We start from the raw sequence: 18,610 nt of genomic DNA, 5'->3' as shown, positions 1-18,610 counted from the left end.
TTGCCAAGTAGCTGGGACTACAGGTGCCCGCCATCATGTCCAGCTAATTTTTGTATTCTTAGTAGAAATGGAGTTTCACCATGTTAGCCAGGATGGTCTTGAACTCCTGACCTCAAGTGATCTACCTGCCTCCGCCTCCTAAAATGTTGGGATTACATGAGTGAGCCATTGCAGCTGGTCTCAGTAATAAATTTCTTATTATTTAAATAAATCTTAAAAAAAAGAAATAATAGTATAACAAGTACTATAAAAGGTAAGTATGTTTTCTTATAAATTTAGTAGCCCTTAAATAACTGTACATGGACATATCTTTTCATCTTATTGTCCCTTTTATTGTCTACTTTTAAACAGATGCTCCTATTAAAAAATTTTTAAACTTTTTTAGGAAAAAAATATACTTTGTGACTGTACATTGGAGTCCTGCCTTAATACTGTAAGACCAAAAATTCAGTAGAAAGCACTACCCTAGGTCCTAATCAAGAATTTTCAAAAGATCCCATATAGAGAAATTTTATGTAAAATTAGCTAAGAAAAGAACTTTATGCCAAAGAAAGTTGAGGCTGCAGCAAAACTCAATTCAAGGGAGCATCATTCACACTGTAGCCCAGAACAACACTATCCAATAGAACTTTCCATGATGAAAAAAATGTTCAATATCTATGTTGTACTGTATGGAAGCCAGCCAGATATAATTATTAACACTTGACATGTGATTGAGAATGAGAAACTGAATTTTAAATTTCATTTAATTTTAATCAATTCATATTCATAGAGAAATCAAGCAACAGAAAGAAATAAAAGGCATCCAAATTGGAAAACAGAAAGTCAAATTATTTATTTGCTGATAATATGATCTTATACCTAGAAAACCATAACAATTCCACCAAAATACTCCTAGATTTGCTAACAAATTCAGTCAAGGTTCGGGTTATAAAATCAATGTGCAAAAATCAGTAACATTTCTATACACCAATAATGGTCAAAATGAGAATCAAATCAAGAAATCAATCCCATTTACAATAGTTACAAAAAATATCTAAGAATATATTTAAGGAATTAAAAGATCTTTACAAGGAAAACTACAAAACACTGATGAATGGAATTGTAGATGACACAAACAAATGGAAAAACATCCCATGCTCATGGATCTGAAGAATCAATATCATTAAGATGACTTTACTGGACAAAGCAATCTATACATTCAATGCAATTTCTATCAAAATGCCAATGTCATTTTTCACAGAATTAGAAAAGACAATCCTGAAATTCATATGCAACCAAAAAAAAAAAGGCTTAATAACCAAAGCAACTATAAGCAGAAAGAACATAGCTGGATGTGTCACACTACCTGATTTCAAATTATACTACAAGGCTATAGTAACCAAAACATCATGGTACTGGTGTAATAATAGGCACATAGATCAAGGAAAAAGAATAGAGAACCTAGAAATAAAGCCACATACCTACAACCAATTGACCTTCAACAAAGCCAACAAAAACATACATTGGAAAAAGGATATCCTATTTAATAAATGGTGCTGGGAAAATTGGAAATCTGTAAGCAAAAGAATAAAACTGGACCCCTATCTCTCACCATATACAAAAATCAACTAAAGATGGATTAAAGACTTAAATTTAACACCTGATATGATAAGAATCCTAGAAGAAAACTTAGGAGAAACTCTTCTGGACGTTGGCCTTGACAAAGAATTCATGACTAAGACCTCAAAAACAAATTCAACAAAACCAAAAATAGACAAATGGAAATTAATTAAATTAAAAAGCTTCTGCACAGCAAAAGAAATAATCTTTTAGATTATCTTTTAGAGTGAAAAGACAACCTGTAGAATGGGAGCAAACTATGCAACCAACAAAAAACTAATATCTAGAATCTGCAAGGAACTCAAACATCTCAACAACAACAATAAAATAAACCTTAATAACTCCATTAAAAAGTGGGCAAAGGACATGAACAGATACTTTTCAAAAGGAGCCATACAAATGGCCAAAAAGCATATGAAAAAATGCTTAACATCAGTAATCATCAGAGAAATGCAAATAAAACCACAGTGAAACACTGTCTTACACCAATCAGAATGTCTACTATTAAAGAGTCAAATAATAATAGATGTTGGTGAGAATTCAGAGAAAGGAGAACACATACACTATTGGGGGTAATGTAAATTAGTACAACCTCTATGGAAAACAGTATAGAGATTTCTCAAAGAACTAAAAGTTGAACTCCCATTCAATTTGGCAGTGTCACTACTGAGTATGTACCCAAAGGAAAAGAAATCATTGTGCCAGAAAGATACCTGAACTTGTATGTTTGTTGTAGCCCTATTCACAATAGCAAAGATATGGAATCAACCTAAGTGTTCATGAATGAATGAATAGATAAAGAAAATGTTTACACACACACACACACACACACACATACATACATAGCATGCAATACTACTCGGCCATAAAAAATAGTGAGATCATGGTTTTTTTTTTTTGCAGCAACATGGATGGACCTAGAGGCCATTATCTTAGATGATATAACTCAGAAACAGTCAAATACCACATGTTCTCACTTATAAGTGGGAGCTAAATAATGTGTACCCATGGACAAAGAGAGTGGAATAGTAGACATTGGAGACTCAGAGGCTGAGAAGGTAAAAGGGGGTGTAAGAGATGAGAAATTACTTAATGGCTACAAAGTTTACTATTTGGGTGATGATTACACAAAAAACCCAGACTTCACCACTATGCAATATATCCATGTAACACAACTGCACTGGTACCCCCTAAATCTATAAACAAAATTATATAGCCACAAATGGCCATGGCTAACATATTGGACAGGGCATATTAGGAATTAAAACTAAAGAAGAACACAGGATACTAGAGGCTTGGAAAGGTAGAGAGAAGGAAGGGATAAGGAGATATTTGTTAATGCTAAAATTATAGCCAGATACAATAAATAAGTTCTAATGTCCTATAGTATTATAGTTAACTATGGCTATAGTTAACAATAATGTATTACATGATTTCAAATAGCTAGAAGAAAGATACTGAATATGCCCAACACGAAGAAATGATAAATGTTTGAGATAATGAATATGCTAATTAATCTGATCTGATCACTATATGTTACATGTATTACAGCATCACTATGTACCTCATAGATATGTACAATTATCGTGCATCAATTGTAATTTTTTAATTAAAAAAAGAATTAAGGCCCAGAAGATGTCACTGCAATGTGATGGGTGTCCCTTGACAACATGGTGTCTTCATTTTTGGGGGAAAAGAATAGGAATCATTTAGATTTAGAGTAAAGACCCAGAAAGTTTTAGTGAGGCAGTATGGAAATCCAGTCCATATACTGAGAGAGGTAGTGTCTACCTAAGAAAGTCAGAACATGTTGAGTAAATAAACCATACTGTTTAATACCTAAAATTACAAAACAGAACATCCTTGTAAATTATTTATTATTCAGACTTTACAATTTTTTGTTTGGATACAACTTTACCATAATAGTCGGAATAATTAGTCTCCAAATTTAGTGTGAATAAAACCTTACTATTTTTATTTTAAAAAGTATTTTATTACTTTTACTATTTATTTGTTGCACACATTTTGTGATTTTTGATGTTTAAAGAAATAGAATTTTCAATGAGCCTCAAAAGGAATATAATTTTTTAGAAGGCAAATCAAGTCCTTTCTTTCCCAGGATATTGCTGGGAGGCAAAATTCCTACAAAAATGCAAATCCTTACAACTTTTAAATTGATGACAACTTTGTCAAATACAACTCAAAACATATGACCTATACACCTTTCGAGTAGAAGAAAAAATATGTGCTAATTGCATTTTATATACCTAATGACAGAAGAGGAAATGTTTGCTTTAATCATTTGTTATGTAATATTAATGGTCATACAAAATTTCAGTTGCTTTTTTCTTGTAAGCTTTAAATAAAGCATCAGGCAACAAATGTGATATTAACATTTCATTTGAACTTACACAGTCATATCTTCATTCAGCTTCTCTTGAGACTGAGTACAGTTCTGATAATTTGCTGTAAAAAAGGTTATTTAAATTATAGAGGACATTAATTTATAATTGATCATACTGTTACACAGATAGCCCTCCAAACCAAATATAGTGCCCTCTTAAGACAACAGATTTACTGCCCACAAACAGGTTTATTATCATCTCATTTTCTATTCTTTAACCTAGAACTAGAAATAATTATCTCTGCTCTGAAGAAGTACTCACGAAACTCAGAAAACTATAAGGAAGCATTAACCATATAGTTCATAACTGGAAAGAATTCTTTGGGACATCTCTGATCAGGCAACAGTCATGAAAATAATAGTAATAGAATTCCCTGCTTCTGCCTGAGATTATACACTTTGAATTCAGTTTAAAACACTCCAGGGAATGATTTCAGAAGTCCAAGAAAAGCAAGAACATGTGTATAAGTTCTAGAAGAATTAGCCATGGGAAAAATGGAAAGCTCATTGAAACGTGTTGAGTATAACCAGGATAGTAACATGGTAAAACAATGTTGAAAGGTTGTTAGTTTTCTATGTAAACTTTTCTATTTATCTTCTAGTAGGAAAAAATATTGTACACTGTGAAATATACCAAAGTCCTGATTTCACCAACAACACAAAACCATGGTCGATATCCATGATTCCAATTTTCTCCTTATACCTTTATAATCAACATTTGAAATGAACTGCAGACATCATGACTCTTCATCTGTTATAACCATAACATCATCACATATTACAATGTTTATGATCTTTATTTATATGCAAACAATAATTTCTACCTTATTCTATTTACGGAATTGTGGTAGGAAAAAATACCAAAATTCATATGGCAGAAATGGAGATTTCAATGAGATTTAACTGAGCAAATAAAGGAAATAAACATTGTTTCTAAAAATGGTTCCTGCAATCTCATAAAAATGGCATAATCTCAGTGTATAGATTGTGTTGATGGAGGTAATATTTTGGAAAGATCAGGACTCAAACAAAAATGGATCCCCAAATAATGATAGCTGTTATTCATGTTTTTATTTATAGGAATGAATAATCCTGCTCTATTATCCTCCTGAAAATCAATGTTAGAAGGTTGAAGGTTTGCCTCTTAATATCCTTATTTCTCTTTAACAATGTTATAATATACCAATAATATCCATGAATTTATCTAAATCATTATTGAACTCCTCTACATGTTTACCACATTTGATAAAACCAGGAAACTGGAGAAGCCTTGAACAACAACAAAAATTAGAATTCACAGAAATAGCAATTAGATATGTAGTACCTAGCCTATCCAAAACAGGTAAGGCAATCAATTACAGAAAAAATTTAACAAAAGGAATACTGCCAAGCAGAAGGTCTTAGGTTGCCAGGTTGCTCATTTGCTCATGCATTCCTTCATTCATTTGTTCATAGAGATGTAGTTGACAATAAATATTTACTCAGTGAATTGGTGGCTCCATTTGTTTAACAACAAATTATTTAGCATATATATCAATTTACATCATTAATATGTCAGATTTTAACTTATATCCTTAATTTTATTTATATTATTAAAATATTTAAAAAATCATAACTGTTTAAGCAGGAGATTATGGAAAGACAGAGATGGAAGCAATGAGTTTGTTCCACTCAAGATTAGTACATGTAAAAGATTTGCTTTTGGGTTTAAAGATTTTTTTTCTTTAAAGATTTTTTTTTTTTTGCTTAAAGATTTGCTTTTTGGGAAACAAGAAGGTATAATTTAGGTATAAATTAGAATTTAAAGTCAAACAGAGCACAGAGGGAAGTAGACTGCACAAAGATAGGCTAATGTTGATGAAAAGACAGTCTAGGTCGTGAAGAGTCATTTGTCCCAGTTATAATAAGTATTTATAACAATACTTCCTAGTGTGGAATTTGGGGAAAAGCACAAAAAATCAGGAAATTACTAATATTTATAATATCTACCAGATTAAAAACACTGCATAGCTATTACATCAGTGCGTAGGAAAATCACTGGAATTTACACCTAAAGAATAATGTCACCTTGAAAGACATGACCCTGAAATAGGATGCTACAAAGGATACACGAAAGATGCCTACAAATAAGGGCAATATAAAAACACCTTTTCCACACCTAATTGCTAGTTCCTCTCACCACCAATTCAGGGTATCTGTCTCTAGTGCTATAATTTTCTTCTTCTCTTCTGCATTATGTTATATAGTGCATGGCTAAAAGCTACTAAAAAAAAACCAAAAAACAAAAACCTAAGTAACTACTAAACTGAAAGATTTGATCATACTTGATTATTTCTTCCTCTTCCTCTTCCTCTTCCCCCTCCTCCTCTTCTTCCCCTTCCTCCTCCTCCTCCTCCTCCTCCTCCTCCTCTTCTTCTTCTTCTTCTTCTTCTTCTTCTTCTTCTTCTTCTTCTTCTTCTTCTTCTTCCTCTTCCTCTTCCTCTTCCTCTTCCTCTTCCTCTTCCTCTCTTTCTCCTTTTTTTTCCTTGAGATGGAGTTTCACTCTTGTTGCCCAGGCTGGAGTGCAATGGTGCAATCTTGGCTTACTGCAACCTTCACCTCCCGGGTTCAAACGATTCTCCTGCCTCAGCCTCCCAAGTAGCTGGGATTACAGGCACCTGCTACCATGGCTGGCTAATTTTTTGTATTTTTAATAGAGACGGGGTTTCACCATGTTGGCCAGGCTAGTCTCGAACTCCTGACCTCAAGTAATCCACTGGCCTCAGCCTCCCAAAGTGCTGGGATTGCAGGCGTGAGACACCGCACCCGGCCATGATTTCTTATTTTTAAAGGATGTGTTACATCCTCGTGGCCTGGGATGACCCAAGCCTTTGATTAAATCCTGATGTAATCACCACTTCTGATAAAAAATTATTTGAATTCTTAGAGAGACAAGCTGAACTATTGTGGGGTTCAGATGATTCCTACATAACATCAGTAAATGGCTTTCTGATTTGAACTGCAACATTGACTCTCTGCTGAGTCCCCAGCATGCCGGCCCACCCTCTTGAACTTGCCAACCTCTATAACCATGTGAGCCAGCCAATTCTTTAAAATCTCTCTATACACACACACACACACTCTCTCTCTCTGTTTCTCATGCACATCCTATAGATTCTGTTTCTCTGGAGAACCCTGACTAATAGGGGATTTTTGTTTCTTATTTATTTATTTATTTTAATTATGGACCTCAGTGGTCATGAAGATTTTGTTTCTTTAGTGCCTTAGCAATATAGCAGAATAAATGACTTAAATACACGTTATATGGATACTGTTTTACAACACAATGGTCTGCCATACGAGCTTAACGTGTGTTTGCTTTATTCAATGCTTTTGTGTCTTGAGTGATACAGAAAAATAATCGTATACTCACTTGTGTTAGTTTGGACTAGACATCCACTAATAAGGTTATCACTCATTTCTCCTAAAACCAGTGACATTAAAGGAAGGCAGGCTCCATTGACCAGTGATGCCAGTATACCCAGGATCATGAGTATGATGTCCAGACCATCAGCAAAGCGGAACTGAGGAAAACAAGCACCACAGGTGTAAAACAAACACACCAAGCACACACACACAAAACAGCAGCCTACAGCCTTTGCCACCTAGTAAACCTGACTTTACACATTAAGATGGTAAATAAATGCATAAAATCATAGATATGCATTTATATCTAAAGTAAAAACAAATACCAAAACTAAGAATTTACCATCTCCTTTAAAGGCATTAAAAAGTAAAGTAGCTAACTATTCACAGAGCAGAGACTTGGAACCAACCCAAATGTCCCTCAATGATAGACTGGATTAAGAAAATGTGGCACATATACACCACGGAATACTATGCAGTCATAAAAAAGGATGAGTTCATGTCCTTTGCAGGGACATGGACGAAGCTGGAAACCATCATTCTCAGCAAACTATCACAAGGACAGAAAACCAAACACCACATGTTCTCACTCATAGGTGGGAGTTGAACAATGAGAACACATGGACACAGGGCAGGGAACATCACATACCGGGGCCTGTTGGGAGGTCAGGGGCTGGGGGAGGGATAGTATTAGGAGAAACACCTAATGTAAATGTCAAGTTGATGGGTGCAGCAAACCAACATGACACATGTACACCTATATAACAAACATGCATGTTGTGCACATGTACCCTAGAACTTAAAGTATAATAATAATAAAAATAAATAAAGCAGCTAAATCAGTACAAATTGTAGATACCTGACACAAGTCAGGTCAGATGTGGGTATGAATCTTCATTCCATTTGGTTGATTTTGGAATAAGTTAAGATATTTTGGAGACTGCAACAACAATATCTTAGTTTATGGAAAGTTGATCTACACACTTTCAATGCCCTAGGCTCACCAGCATCATAGCAATGTCATGGCTAAGTGCAGTGACCAGAACTAACTGGTAAAAATGTAATGAATTATATTTGTGATTATTTAAAATTCCTTAGATTTTTTTTTTCTACCCAGAACAATGCCTATCCTGTAAATAAGGATATTTAAGGGGGTCAATAATAATTTTTAAGGGCTGTTTGGAATAAGAAAGAAATGCCTGAAACCATCTATTGAGTGTTTTATATTCTATTCTTTCCCCATAGCATCTGTCCAAAACCAAACCATGAGCAGAATTGAAAACATGGATTATTTATTTTACCAAGAGAGGCCAAAATAAAATTTAAATAGTATTAAAATGTAATTAGATCTGAATAACAGCAAGAGGAACTTACTGCATATTTTATGAATGGAGACCAAAAAGTTATTTTTACATTCATCAGTGCAATAGCTAATAAATATTTATAGTGTTACTTCCACAGCATTGCATTCGGCATTACGGACATTAAGAGAGTATCTCCTCCTCCACCTTCCTCCAGAATAATGCTATCTCCTTGATAAAGTTTATCATGTTCTGCTACTATTCAGTTTTCTTTTTTAATTGACTTTTGAAAAAACAGGGGCTGTTTCATGCATATTTATAGGGGCATAACATTGACAGCCAGGCTGACACAGAGATTAAAGTTGGTGAAGTCTGGGAACACATGCATGAAACGCTCCTTAAACATGATTTCAGAGAAGGGTATTGACACATTCTCTGATACACAGGCTTTAAAATATACTTAGATAATTATTTTTGATTTAAAAGGATTTGTAACACTTTAAAAATAATAGCAACACTTAACAATGCAGAATCATTGGAATATACTGAAATGTAAACATAGATGGTAAAAGTCACTCCTAATTTCCCACCACTCAGAAATATCCTTTGGTAACATTTATGTATGATACACACACACACACCCCACAAACACTTTTAAAACACTGAGTCATTATGTGGTTGTTATGCTATTTTTCCCTATCCTTTATTGCGGAATTTTGAGATTATTTATACTTTTTCCTATGATAGTTTAATGAATCTTTTAGTTCCCTCTTTTCCACAAATAATGGATGCAATCTAATAAACACAATCATTCTAGGCACTACTGACAAGTCTCTAAAATCTTTAATGCATATACTTTCTGATTTCACTTACTATCTCAATAGATCCAACAGCTTCCTTTTTGAGTTTTGACTGTTCTTCTACAGTTCTGGAAAATAAAAGTTCAAAATGCAACAGTTGCAATGTGAATATAATTTGCAAAATTTTTCCATTAATAGTTTGCTACCTTCGTAGCAAATTTCTACCAATACTGAAATTTTAAAAATAAACTTAATGATAGACAATTGTCACTGGTTGTCTGTAAACTTGTTAGGGTAGCAACTTGAAGACATGTGTTTGGAGTAGAATTTCTTAAAGTTGTGGTAAAATAGATACAATGTAGACTTTATCTTCTTGAATAATTGTAATTGTATAACCAAGGCACTAAGCACAGTCACATTGTTGTGCCACCATTTATTTTGATTTACCCACAGAACTCTTTTTACTTTGCAAAACTAAACCTCTGTACACATTACACATTTTCCCATCGTCCCCTCCTCCCAGCCACTGTCTAGCGCGGTTCTGTTTTGTCTCTATGAATCTGACTGCTCTAGGCACCTCAGATAAATAGAATCATACAGCATTTCTCCTTTCGTGTCTGGCTGTCTTCAAAGTTCATCCTTGAATTATTCACTTAGCATAATGTCTTCGTGTTTCATCCACATTGTAGTAGATGTTGCAATTTTTACTTTTTAAGGTTGAATAGTATTGCATTATATTTTGCCACGTTTTGTCGAACACTTAAGACTGCTTCCACATTTTGGCTATTCCTATTAATGCTGTTAAGAATATGAGTGTACAAATATCTCTTCAACTCACTGCTTTTAATTCGTTTGAGTATGTACCCAGAAGTAGAATTGCTGGGTTACGTGTTAATCCTACTATTAATTTTTTGAGGAGCATTCATAGTGTCTTCCATAGCAACTGCACCATTTTACATTCCTGCCAGCACAAGGATTCCAGTTTCTCTATATCCTCACCAACAGTTGTTCTTTCCTTTTTCTTTTATCTTTTTTAGTATTAGCCATCATAATGAGTATGAAGTGATGGACTGTAATTTTTAACCTTTAGTAACAAAATCTGAGCTTTAAATGAAATGAGTTCTAGTAGGCACACATTAAACAACTGTACTCTGATTTTTGTCTCCCTTTTTGAAAATTTCATTTCTTAGCTTTGTATCCTCACATTTCAAGGAGGTCCAAATGAAAGGTGAACATTGTATCCACTGATTTCACAGCAATCTGTCAGTTACACACACACACACACACACACACACACACACACACACACACGCATACGCAAAATTCTGAAACATTAAGAGAAGACTGGCGGGAACAGTTTACGTTTTTTATAAAGACATCACAGGAAGACAAACATCTGGCTTCTCTCCAGCTTCATAACGCATTATTCTGCCAGCTTTGATAAATGACAATTCACTTAATTTTATTCCACCTGAGATTAATAATTTACTTGTGTTCCAGTCAATTTGCTCTGGGGTGAGGCATGAGATGACAAAAAAATGCTTTACCACTGCAAAACCCTACCATCCCTTTCCCCACCTCTAGATGCAGATTTTGAAGCTTAAGACCCAGTAAACCCTCTTCTCTTGGTAAATGTTGTTTCAGGGAAATAATTTTCGACTCCAATTGACCTTCATGGAAAGGTTTGGAAGGAGGGCTTGGGTCGTTTTGTGAAAGTCTCTTTATCAGCGTTGAGATAAGAAAGCAGCATGTGGGCAGGTGGGCGGGTTTGGGGGTTTCCTCCCTCTACACAGTTCTTGGGACCAAGTGTCCTTTGGCGAAGACCGAGGGCGGAGCCTGAGGCGCCCAGAGGAAACTGATTCCATTGTGCAGGTCACACCCGCACTAGCTCCTAGTCCTAGCGTGCTAGTTGCTGGTTTGCAAACTGGAGGGGATCTTAGAGAGGTTGGTGGCCCAGTACTTTCATTAGTGCAAATCAGCATGGCCCAGAGCTGCGACGATTCTGCTCTCAGCTCCAAATGTGTTACCTCCACCTAATAAGAATACTGCCTATATTTCATGGCCAGACCCCACACCTATATTCCACTAATTTCACTTTTCAGGGCCCATCCAACCCCTACCTTCAATTCCTGTTGCTATTTTCTTTCATATTGTTTTCTCCCATTCTCTCCAGTCTTTTTTAGTCATCCAAATGAAATTAGGTGTGTATTTTCTCAGTTCCTCATGGAAACCAGCAAAAACAACCACCTCCCCATTCTAATTTTCTGTGCGATAGCATGTAGATGTTGCAGTTTGCTGTTAGTATTGCTACTGACCTATTAGCTTTTGTGGTTCACCAATGAGGTCTGTAGTATGTTATTATCATGACCACTTTAAAGATGAGGAAACAGTCACAGAGTAAAACAACCCAAGTTTATGTAGCCAGTGATGGAACTTCAGTCTGATGCCAGAGCCCGAACTCTTAACTGTCCAGTTACAATGCCTCCTGTGAAATATATGCTGAACACATAATTTATTCAGTCCACAGGTAATGCTTAAGAGCACAAATGTGTTCTAAAATAAACCTGTCCCCTCAGCATCCCCTCACACTAGGATGCTAGGGCATCTTTAGATAATGTTTTGAATTTATGAGGAAAAGGTGCTTAGAAAGGGGAACATTTACTTTGGGAAAATAACAACAAAAAGATTAAAGAAGTTTGGAATGCAGTTCTTTTGATTTTCAAAATGTTCCCAAATGGAATTTGCTTTAGCCTAAGGAAGTTTCTGATTCTGACTCATAAGAAAATGACTCAAAAGAACACCCTCTCTGGCTATTTACTGAATTAATAAACTACATGACCTGGGGGGGTCTTCTCCAGTTTTATAGATCGTATGTCCAAATATAACACAATTATTATGGTAAAAGTGGAAATAAAATAGATGTAAAATTATTTCCATTTAAAAACTCTCAATTAATGAATTCCAGGTATAGAAACTTGTATAATATACATATTCACAGAGACCTCTATTCAGTGAAAAAATAATCGAAATCCAATATTTTCTCGTATTAAATGTACCACATGGAATGAAGGGTCCACAGATAATTGAAATTAAAATTTGCAGGTGCCTTTCTTCTATATAATGGTGGACAAGAAATTAACAATGAGAAATTCAGAAGAAGAGATATCTGAAGCACTAAATCAATAAATCCTGGATAAATAAATCCTATTACAATTAATCCTATTGCACTTCCTAAAATCACTATTAAATTAGTTATAAGACTGCTTATGTTGAAGTTCAGCAAAATGCAAATAGCATTGCTATTTTTGGGAAAAACTTATAAACATTTTTGCTACAGGTGTGGAAAGGATGAGTTGCATGTGAAGTTGTAGAAGAATACTTACAGAACTTAGTGAAAGCTTACCCATTTCTCTGATAATTTTCTTGCATTTCTTCAGCTTTTTCAGAATTTTCCATCTTATTTACAATTTACTTCTTCTGAAATACAATTTTAACAAATGTATCATGGCTATGTGACTTTTATCACTTAGTTGATATACACCTTTCTCTACGCCCCACATCTCCCACAGTTTGAAAAAGAAAGCATCTCAAAATTTCACCCTGCCTAGCCCCCCACTCCAACTGAAGTTTCTGGCTTGGCAGTTCACGGATTCAAATTTTGTCATTGAATTTATAACTTCCTTGCTTCATTCTAGGCTTAGATTTGGAGCTAATGAAAGTGTTGGAATTAGAATAAAAGAAGGAAAGTGAGATTCCAAGGAAAATGCACTGTTTGTCAGGATATTAGATATTCCTACTTTGCCACTCATTTGACTGGAATTGGTGAAAATGTTTAATCTACTTCATGCTTTTTTCTCTTTAAAAAACTGATGCAGTACTTTTTGTTAGCCAGCAGTTTGAGGGAATAGGGTTTTCTACTTTATCAAAGTTTGGAGCTTTCACAAACTGGATTAACAGTTACAAAAAATTAGAATATTTTGAAAATCCACTCATCATTAAAATTGTATTAAGCATAATTTACTCTTCCTTGGGATGATACTTGAGGATTTTACCTTGTCTTAAGATCACAATTATGTTCATAAATTATAAATTATCATTTTATTATGGATCTACAGAGATGTTTTTGACTCAGTCTCATTTGTTAGGCCATATAAAATATTACCCTATATAAAGACAATTATAAAGATACGGCTTTAAACTTTAAAGTGGAATTACAAATTAATTAAAGAGTCCCTACACATCTGAAAAAGCTAATAAACTTTCAAGTAGTAAACTTCTCATTGAAAGTGGATCAGAACTGCTTTCAGCGCCAAGGAGGAAGGCATAATACAAATACAGCCATCTGTTGACTTCTTCTTCCTTTTACAGGAGTAAATGGTCATACTTCATATGGGAGATATTTACAACTGCTAAACTGACTTTATACCATCTCCAGTGATCTGACATGTATGTAAGAAAAGTAATAAAATGATTGACAAATCTCAAACATTTGCATTTTATAGAAATTAATAATTATATAATAAAAATGCATCCATTCATAGAAAGAAATCAAAACAATTAAGGCTCGCCTTGGTAAGTGCATGATCTGTTCGTTTACGCCAAAATCATGTACGCATTCTATCCTCAATAAATAACGAGCTGCACTTTCATAACTGTGCTTTACCAAGCTTATCTTCTGATCGTGCTGTAACTGATTACAACACTGGTGAGTATCCAGGTAAAGCACATTGTGTTCTCCATGTCATACTGCACTTGGGAAACAATGTGAGCAAAGAAAATTCACTGAGCCAAATAAACACTCTTTTTAAGAAGAGCCATAGTGTCTGTATACCTGGTTTTCTATTGTACAGTCCTATATCTTTTTAGTTAGTTGGTCGAGTTCTTAATTATAGTAGGTAAAATTTTAACAATTCAACAGCACATTTGCACAAGAAATATTTATTGAGTAATACTTTATGCAAGGCATTGATTTTATTACCCTACTATTGTTCCCTGAAAATTATCACCTCCTTCTCTGATTTCCTTTTGCTCTTTGCTTGTATCTGTATTATATTCATGACACATTCTGCATTATATTGCAAATCCTAGTTAACCTATTAGATTATATATTTTTCTCTCTTTCCTCATGAATAATTGAAAAAAGTATTGAGTTTATATGATGTGACAGCTATTAGTTTGTAAGAATCAAAAGATATGTTTCCTTTTCCTGAGGAACCCCATGTTTTATTCTTTACTCTAGACTGTAGTCTTACTACTCAGAATGGTCCCAAGAGCAGCAGCATAGGCACCAGCCTGGACATGATTAAAAATGCAGAACTTTTTAAAGCAGTCTTTTAATTTTATCAAAATATACATAACAAAATTTAACATTTTACCATCTGAAGTATACATTTCAGCGGGATTAAGGGCATACTCAATGTTGTATAACCATCACCATATCTATCTTTAGAACTTTTTCATCATCACAAACTGAAATTCTACATCCATTAAACAATAACTTCTGTTTTCTCCTACTGGCAGTCTCTGGTAACCTCTGTTTTACTATTCTAGGTGTCTCATATGAGTGGAATCATACAATATTTTTTCTTTTGTATCTGGCTTATTTCACTTAACATAATGTTTTCAAGGTTCATCAATGTATCCAAATTTTATTCCTTTTTAAGGCTGAATACTATTCTGGTGCACATATGTAGTACATTTTTTAAATTGATGCATCTGTTGATGGACACTTGGATTGTTTTCACCTTTTGGCTATTGTGAATAATGTTTCTGTGAACATTGGCATACAAGTATTTGCTTGAGTATCCTCCTTTCAGTTCTTTTGGGTATATACTTAGACGTAGAATTGCTGGATCAAGTGGTTAGTCTATGTTTAACTTTTTGAGAAATATTCATACTGTTTTTCATAGCAGCTGTTGTACTTTACATTCCTACTAGCAATGTACAAGGGTTTCAATTTCTCCATGTCCTCACTAACACTTGTTATTTTCTGATTAATGGACAATAGAAATCCTGATGGGTGTGATGTGGTATCTCATTGTGGTTGCGATTTGCAATTCCCTAATGAATAGTGATATTGAGTATCTCATACGCTTACTGCTCATTTGTATCTTCTGTGAAGAAATGTCTATTCAAATCTGTTGCCCATTTTAAAATTGCATTTTTGGTGTTTTTTTTTTTTTTGTAGTAAGTTGTAGGTGTTCTTTATATATTCTGGATATTATTAAGTATGATTTGCAAATGTTTTCTTTTATTATATGGATTTTCTTTCTTCTCTCTGGATAGTTTCCTTTAATAAGCAAAAGTTTTTAATTTTGAAGAAAAAGTTATCTACTTTTTAATTGTTTTTGCCTGTGTTTTTGGCATCATATCTAAGAAATCTTTGCCAAATCCAACATCATAAAGCTTTTTCCCATGTGTTTTTCTGGAGTTGGATAATTTTCACACTTATGATTAGGTCTTTAACCTGTTTTTGAGTTGGTTTTTTATATGGTGTAAAGTAAGAGTTCAACTTCATTCTTTTGAATGTGGATATCCAGTTTTACTTGTTAAATAGACTGTCCTTTCTGATATTTTCTAATCTATAAGCAACCCTAAAGAAAAAGAACAAAGCTAAACACATCACATTACCCTGACTTCAAAGTATACTATAAGGCTACAGTAACCAAAACAGCATGGTATTGATACAAAAAGAGACACACAGATCAATGGAGCAGAATTCAGGACCCAGAAATAAAGTATGACACCCATAGCCATCTGATCTTTAACAAAGTCAACAAACATAAACAATGGCGAAATGACTCCAATAAATGGTGCTGGGATAACTGGCTAGCTATATGCAGAAGAATGAAACTGGACCCCTACATTTCACCATATATAAAAATTAATTCAAGATTGATTAAAGATTTAAACATAAAACCTGAAACTATAAAAACCCTGGAAGAAAACCTAAGAAATATCCTTGTTGTCATCGGCCTTGGCAAAGAATTTACAGCTTATGCGCTCAAAAGCAATTGTGACAAAAGCAAAAATTGGCAGATGGGACCTAAATAAACTAAAGAGCTTCTACATAGCAAGAGAAACTATCAACAAAGTAAACAGAAAACCTACAAAATGGGAAAAAATATGTTCAAACTATGCATCCAATAAAGGTCTAATATCTAAAATCTATAAGAAATTTAACTCAAGAAGCAAAAACAAACAAACAAAAAAACACCCATTAAAAATGGGCAAAGGATATGAACAAACACTTCTCAAAAGAAGACATACAAGTGACCAAAACAAACATAAAAAAATGCTCACTATCACTAATCATGAGAAAATTGCAAATCAAACCACAATGAGATACCACTTCACACCAATCAGAATGACTACTATTAAAAAGTCAAAAAATAACAGATACTGGCAAGGCTGTGGAGAAGAGGGAACACTTGTATAAGGCTGGTGGAAATGTAAATTAGTTCAGCCACTGTGGAAAGCAGTATGGTGATTTCTCAAAGAACTTAAAACAGAACTACCATTCAATCCAGCAATTCCAAAGGAAAATAAATCATTCTACACAAAAGACGCATGCACTCTTATGTTCATGACAGCACTATTCACAATAGCAGACACATGGAAGCAAGCTGGGTGCCATCAATGGTGAATTGCATAAAGAAAATGTGGCACGTGGCTGGGCATGGTGGCTCACACCCATAATCCCAGCAGTTTGGGAGGTCGAAGTGGGTGGATCACTTGAGGCCGGGAGTTTGAGAACAGCCTGGACAACATGGTGAAACCCTGCCATGATACAAAAGATACAAAAATTAGCCTGCCATGGTGGTACATGCCTGTAGTCTCAGCTACTTGGGTAGCTGAGGCAGAAGAATCGCTTGAACCCGGGAGGTGGAGGTTGCAGTGAGCTGAGATCATGCCACTGCACTCCAGTTTGGGTGACAGAACAAGATTCCATCTCAAAACAAAACAAAACAAAACAAAACAAAACGAAAAAAGCAAAAACAAGAAGAAAATGTAGCACATATATATCATGAAATCTTTTTAGCTACTTGGGTGGCTGAGTTAGGAGAATCGCTTGAACCTGGGAGGTGGAGGTTGCAGTGAGCTAGGATCATGCCACTGCACTCCAGCCTGGGCGTGACAGAACAAGATTTCGTCTCAAAAAAAAAAAAAAAAAAAAAAAGAAAAGAAAGAAAGAAAATGTAGCACATACACACCATAAAATCTTTTGTAGCAACATAATTGGAGGCCATTATCTTAAGTGAATTAACACGGAAAGAGAAAACCAAATGTTGTATGTTTTCACTGATAAATGGGAGCTGAATATTGGGTCCACATGGACATAAAGATGAGAAAAGTAGCCACTGGAGACTATTAGAGGTGGGAGAGAGGAAGGGGAGCAGGTGCTGAAAAACTACCTACTGGGTACTATGCTCACTACCTGGGCGATGGGATTATTCATACCTCAATAGTCAGTGTCACACAATAAACTCATGTAACAAACCTGCCTGCACATGTAAGCTCTAAATCTAAAATAAAAGGTGAAATTATATAAAAGGTGAAGATAGCCATAAAAATGAATTACTGATACATGCTACATAAATAAACCTTGAAAATATTATGGTAAGTAAAATAACCCAATCATGAAAGGCAACATACTATATAATTCCATTAATATGAAGTGCCTAGAGAAGGCAAATTCATAGAGAAAAAAGTAGGTTAGTAGTTGCTGGGTGGGGGAGAAATAGAGATGATAGCTAATGGGAGTGATACAGGGCTTCTTTTCAAGATGATAAAACCAGTATAAATTGAATGTGGTGATGGCTGCTCAACTCTACAAATATGCAAAAACGATTGAATTGTACATCTTAAATGGGTATATTCTATGATATGTGAATTATATCTCAATAAAGCTGTTAACAGAAAAAGGTAATATTAAAGTTTCTAACCATTATTACAGAAATTTTTATTTCTCTCTGATTCTGTCAGTATTTAGGAGCTGTGATATTTTGTGGCTGTATGCTTATGGTTGTTATATCTTCTTGGTGATTTGACTGTTTCATCACTATCTAATGTTCTTTGTTGTCTCTCATAAAAGGTTT

General features: G+C 34.5%; 1 protein-coding gene across 1 annotated transcript in view; it reads right to left on the bottom strand.

The window, feature by feature from the left end:
• Window positions 1–12,968, bottom strand: part of LOC105475664 (ATP binding cassette subfamily B member 5) — a 126,959-nt gene extending 113,991 nt beyond the window's left edge. The window contains exons 1-4 of the mRNA XM_011731124.2: window positions 12,916–12,968; window positions 9,586–9,640; window positions 7,419–7,569; window positions 4,014–4,068 (exon numbers count right to left, since the gene is read on the bottom strand). Of these exons, the coding sequence (XP_011729426.2) occupies window positions 4,014–4,068; window positions 7,419–7,569; window positions 9,586–9,640; window positions 12,916–12,968 (314 nt within the window). The remainder of the gene's footprint in view (window positions 1–4,013; window positions 4,069–7,418; window positions 7,570–9,585; window positions 9,641–12,915) is intronic.
• Window positions 12,969–18,610: the final 5,642 nt, after the last annotated feature.

The sequence above is a fragment of the Macaca nemestrina genome, chromosome 4 (genome assembly GCF_043159975.1).
Source record: "Macaca nemestrina isolate mMacNem1 chromosome 4, mMacNem.hap1, whole genome shotgun sequence".
NCBI lineage: Eukaryota > Metazoa > Chordata > Mammalia > Primates > Cercopithecidae > Macaca > Macaca nemestrina.
Note: the sequence above shows the minus strand (reverse complement) of the source record. Positions and strands in the feature narration are given on the sequence as shown.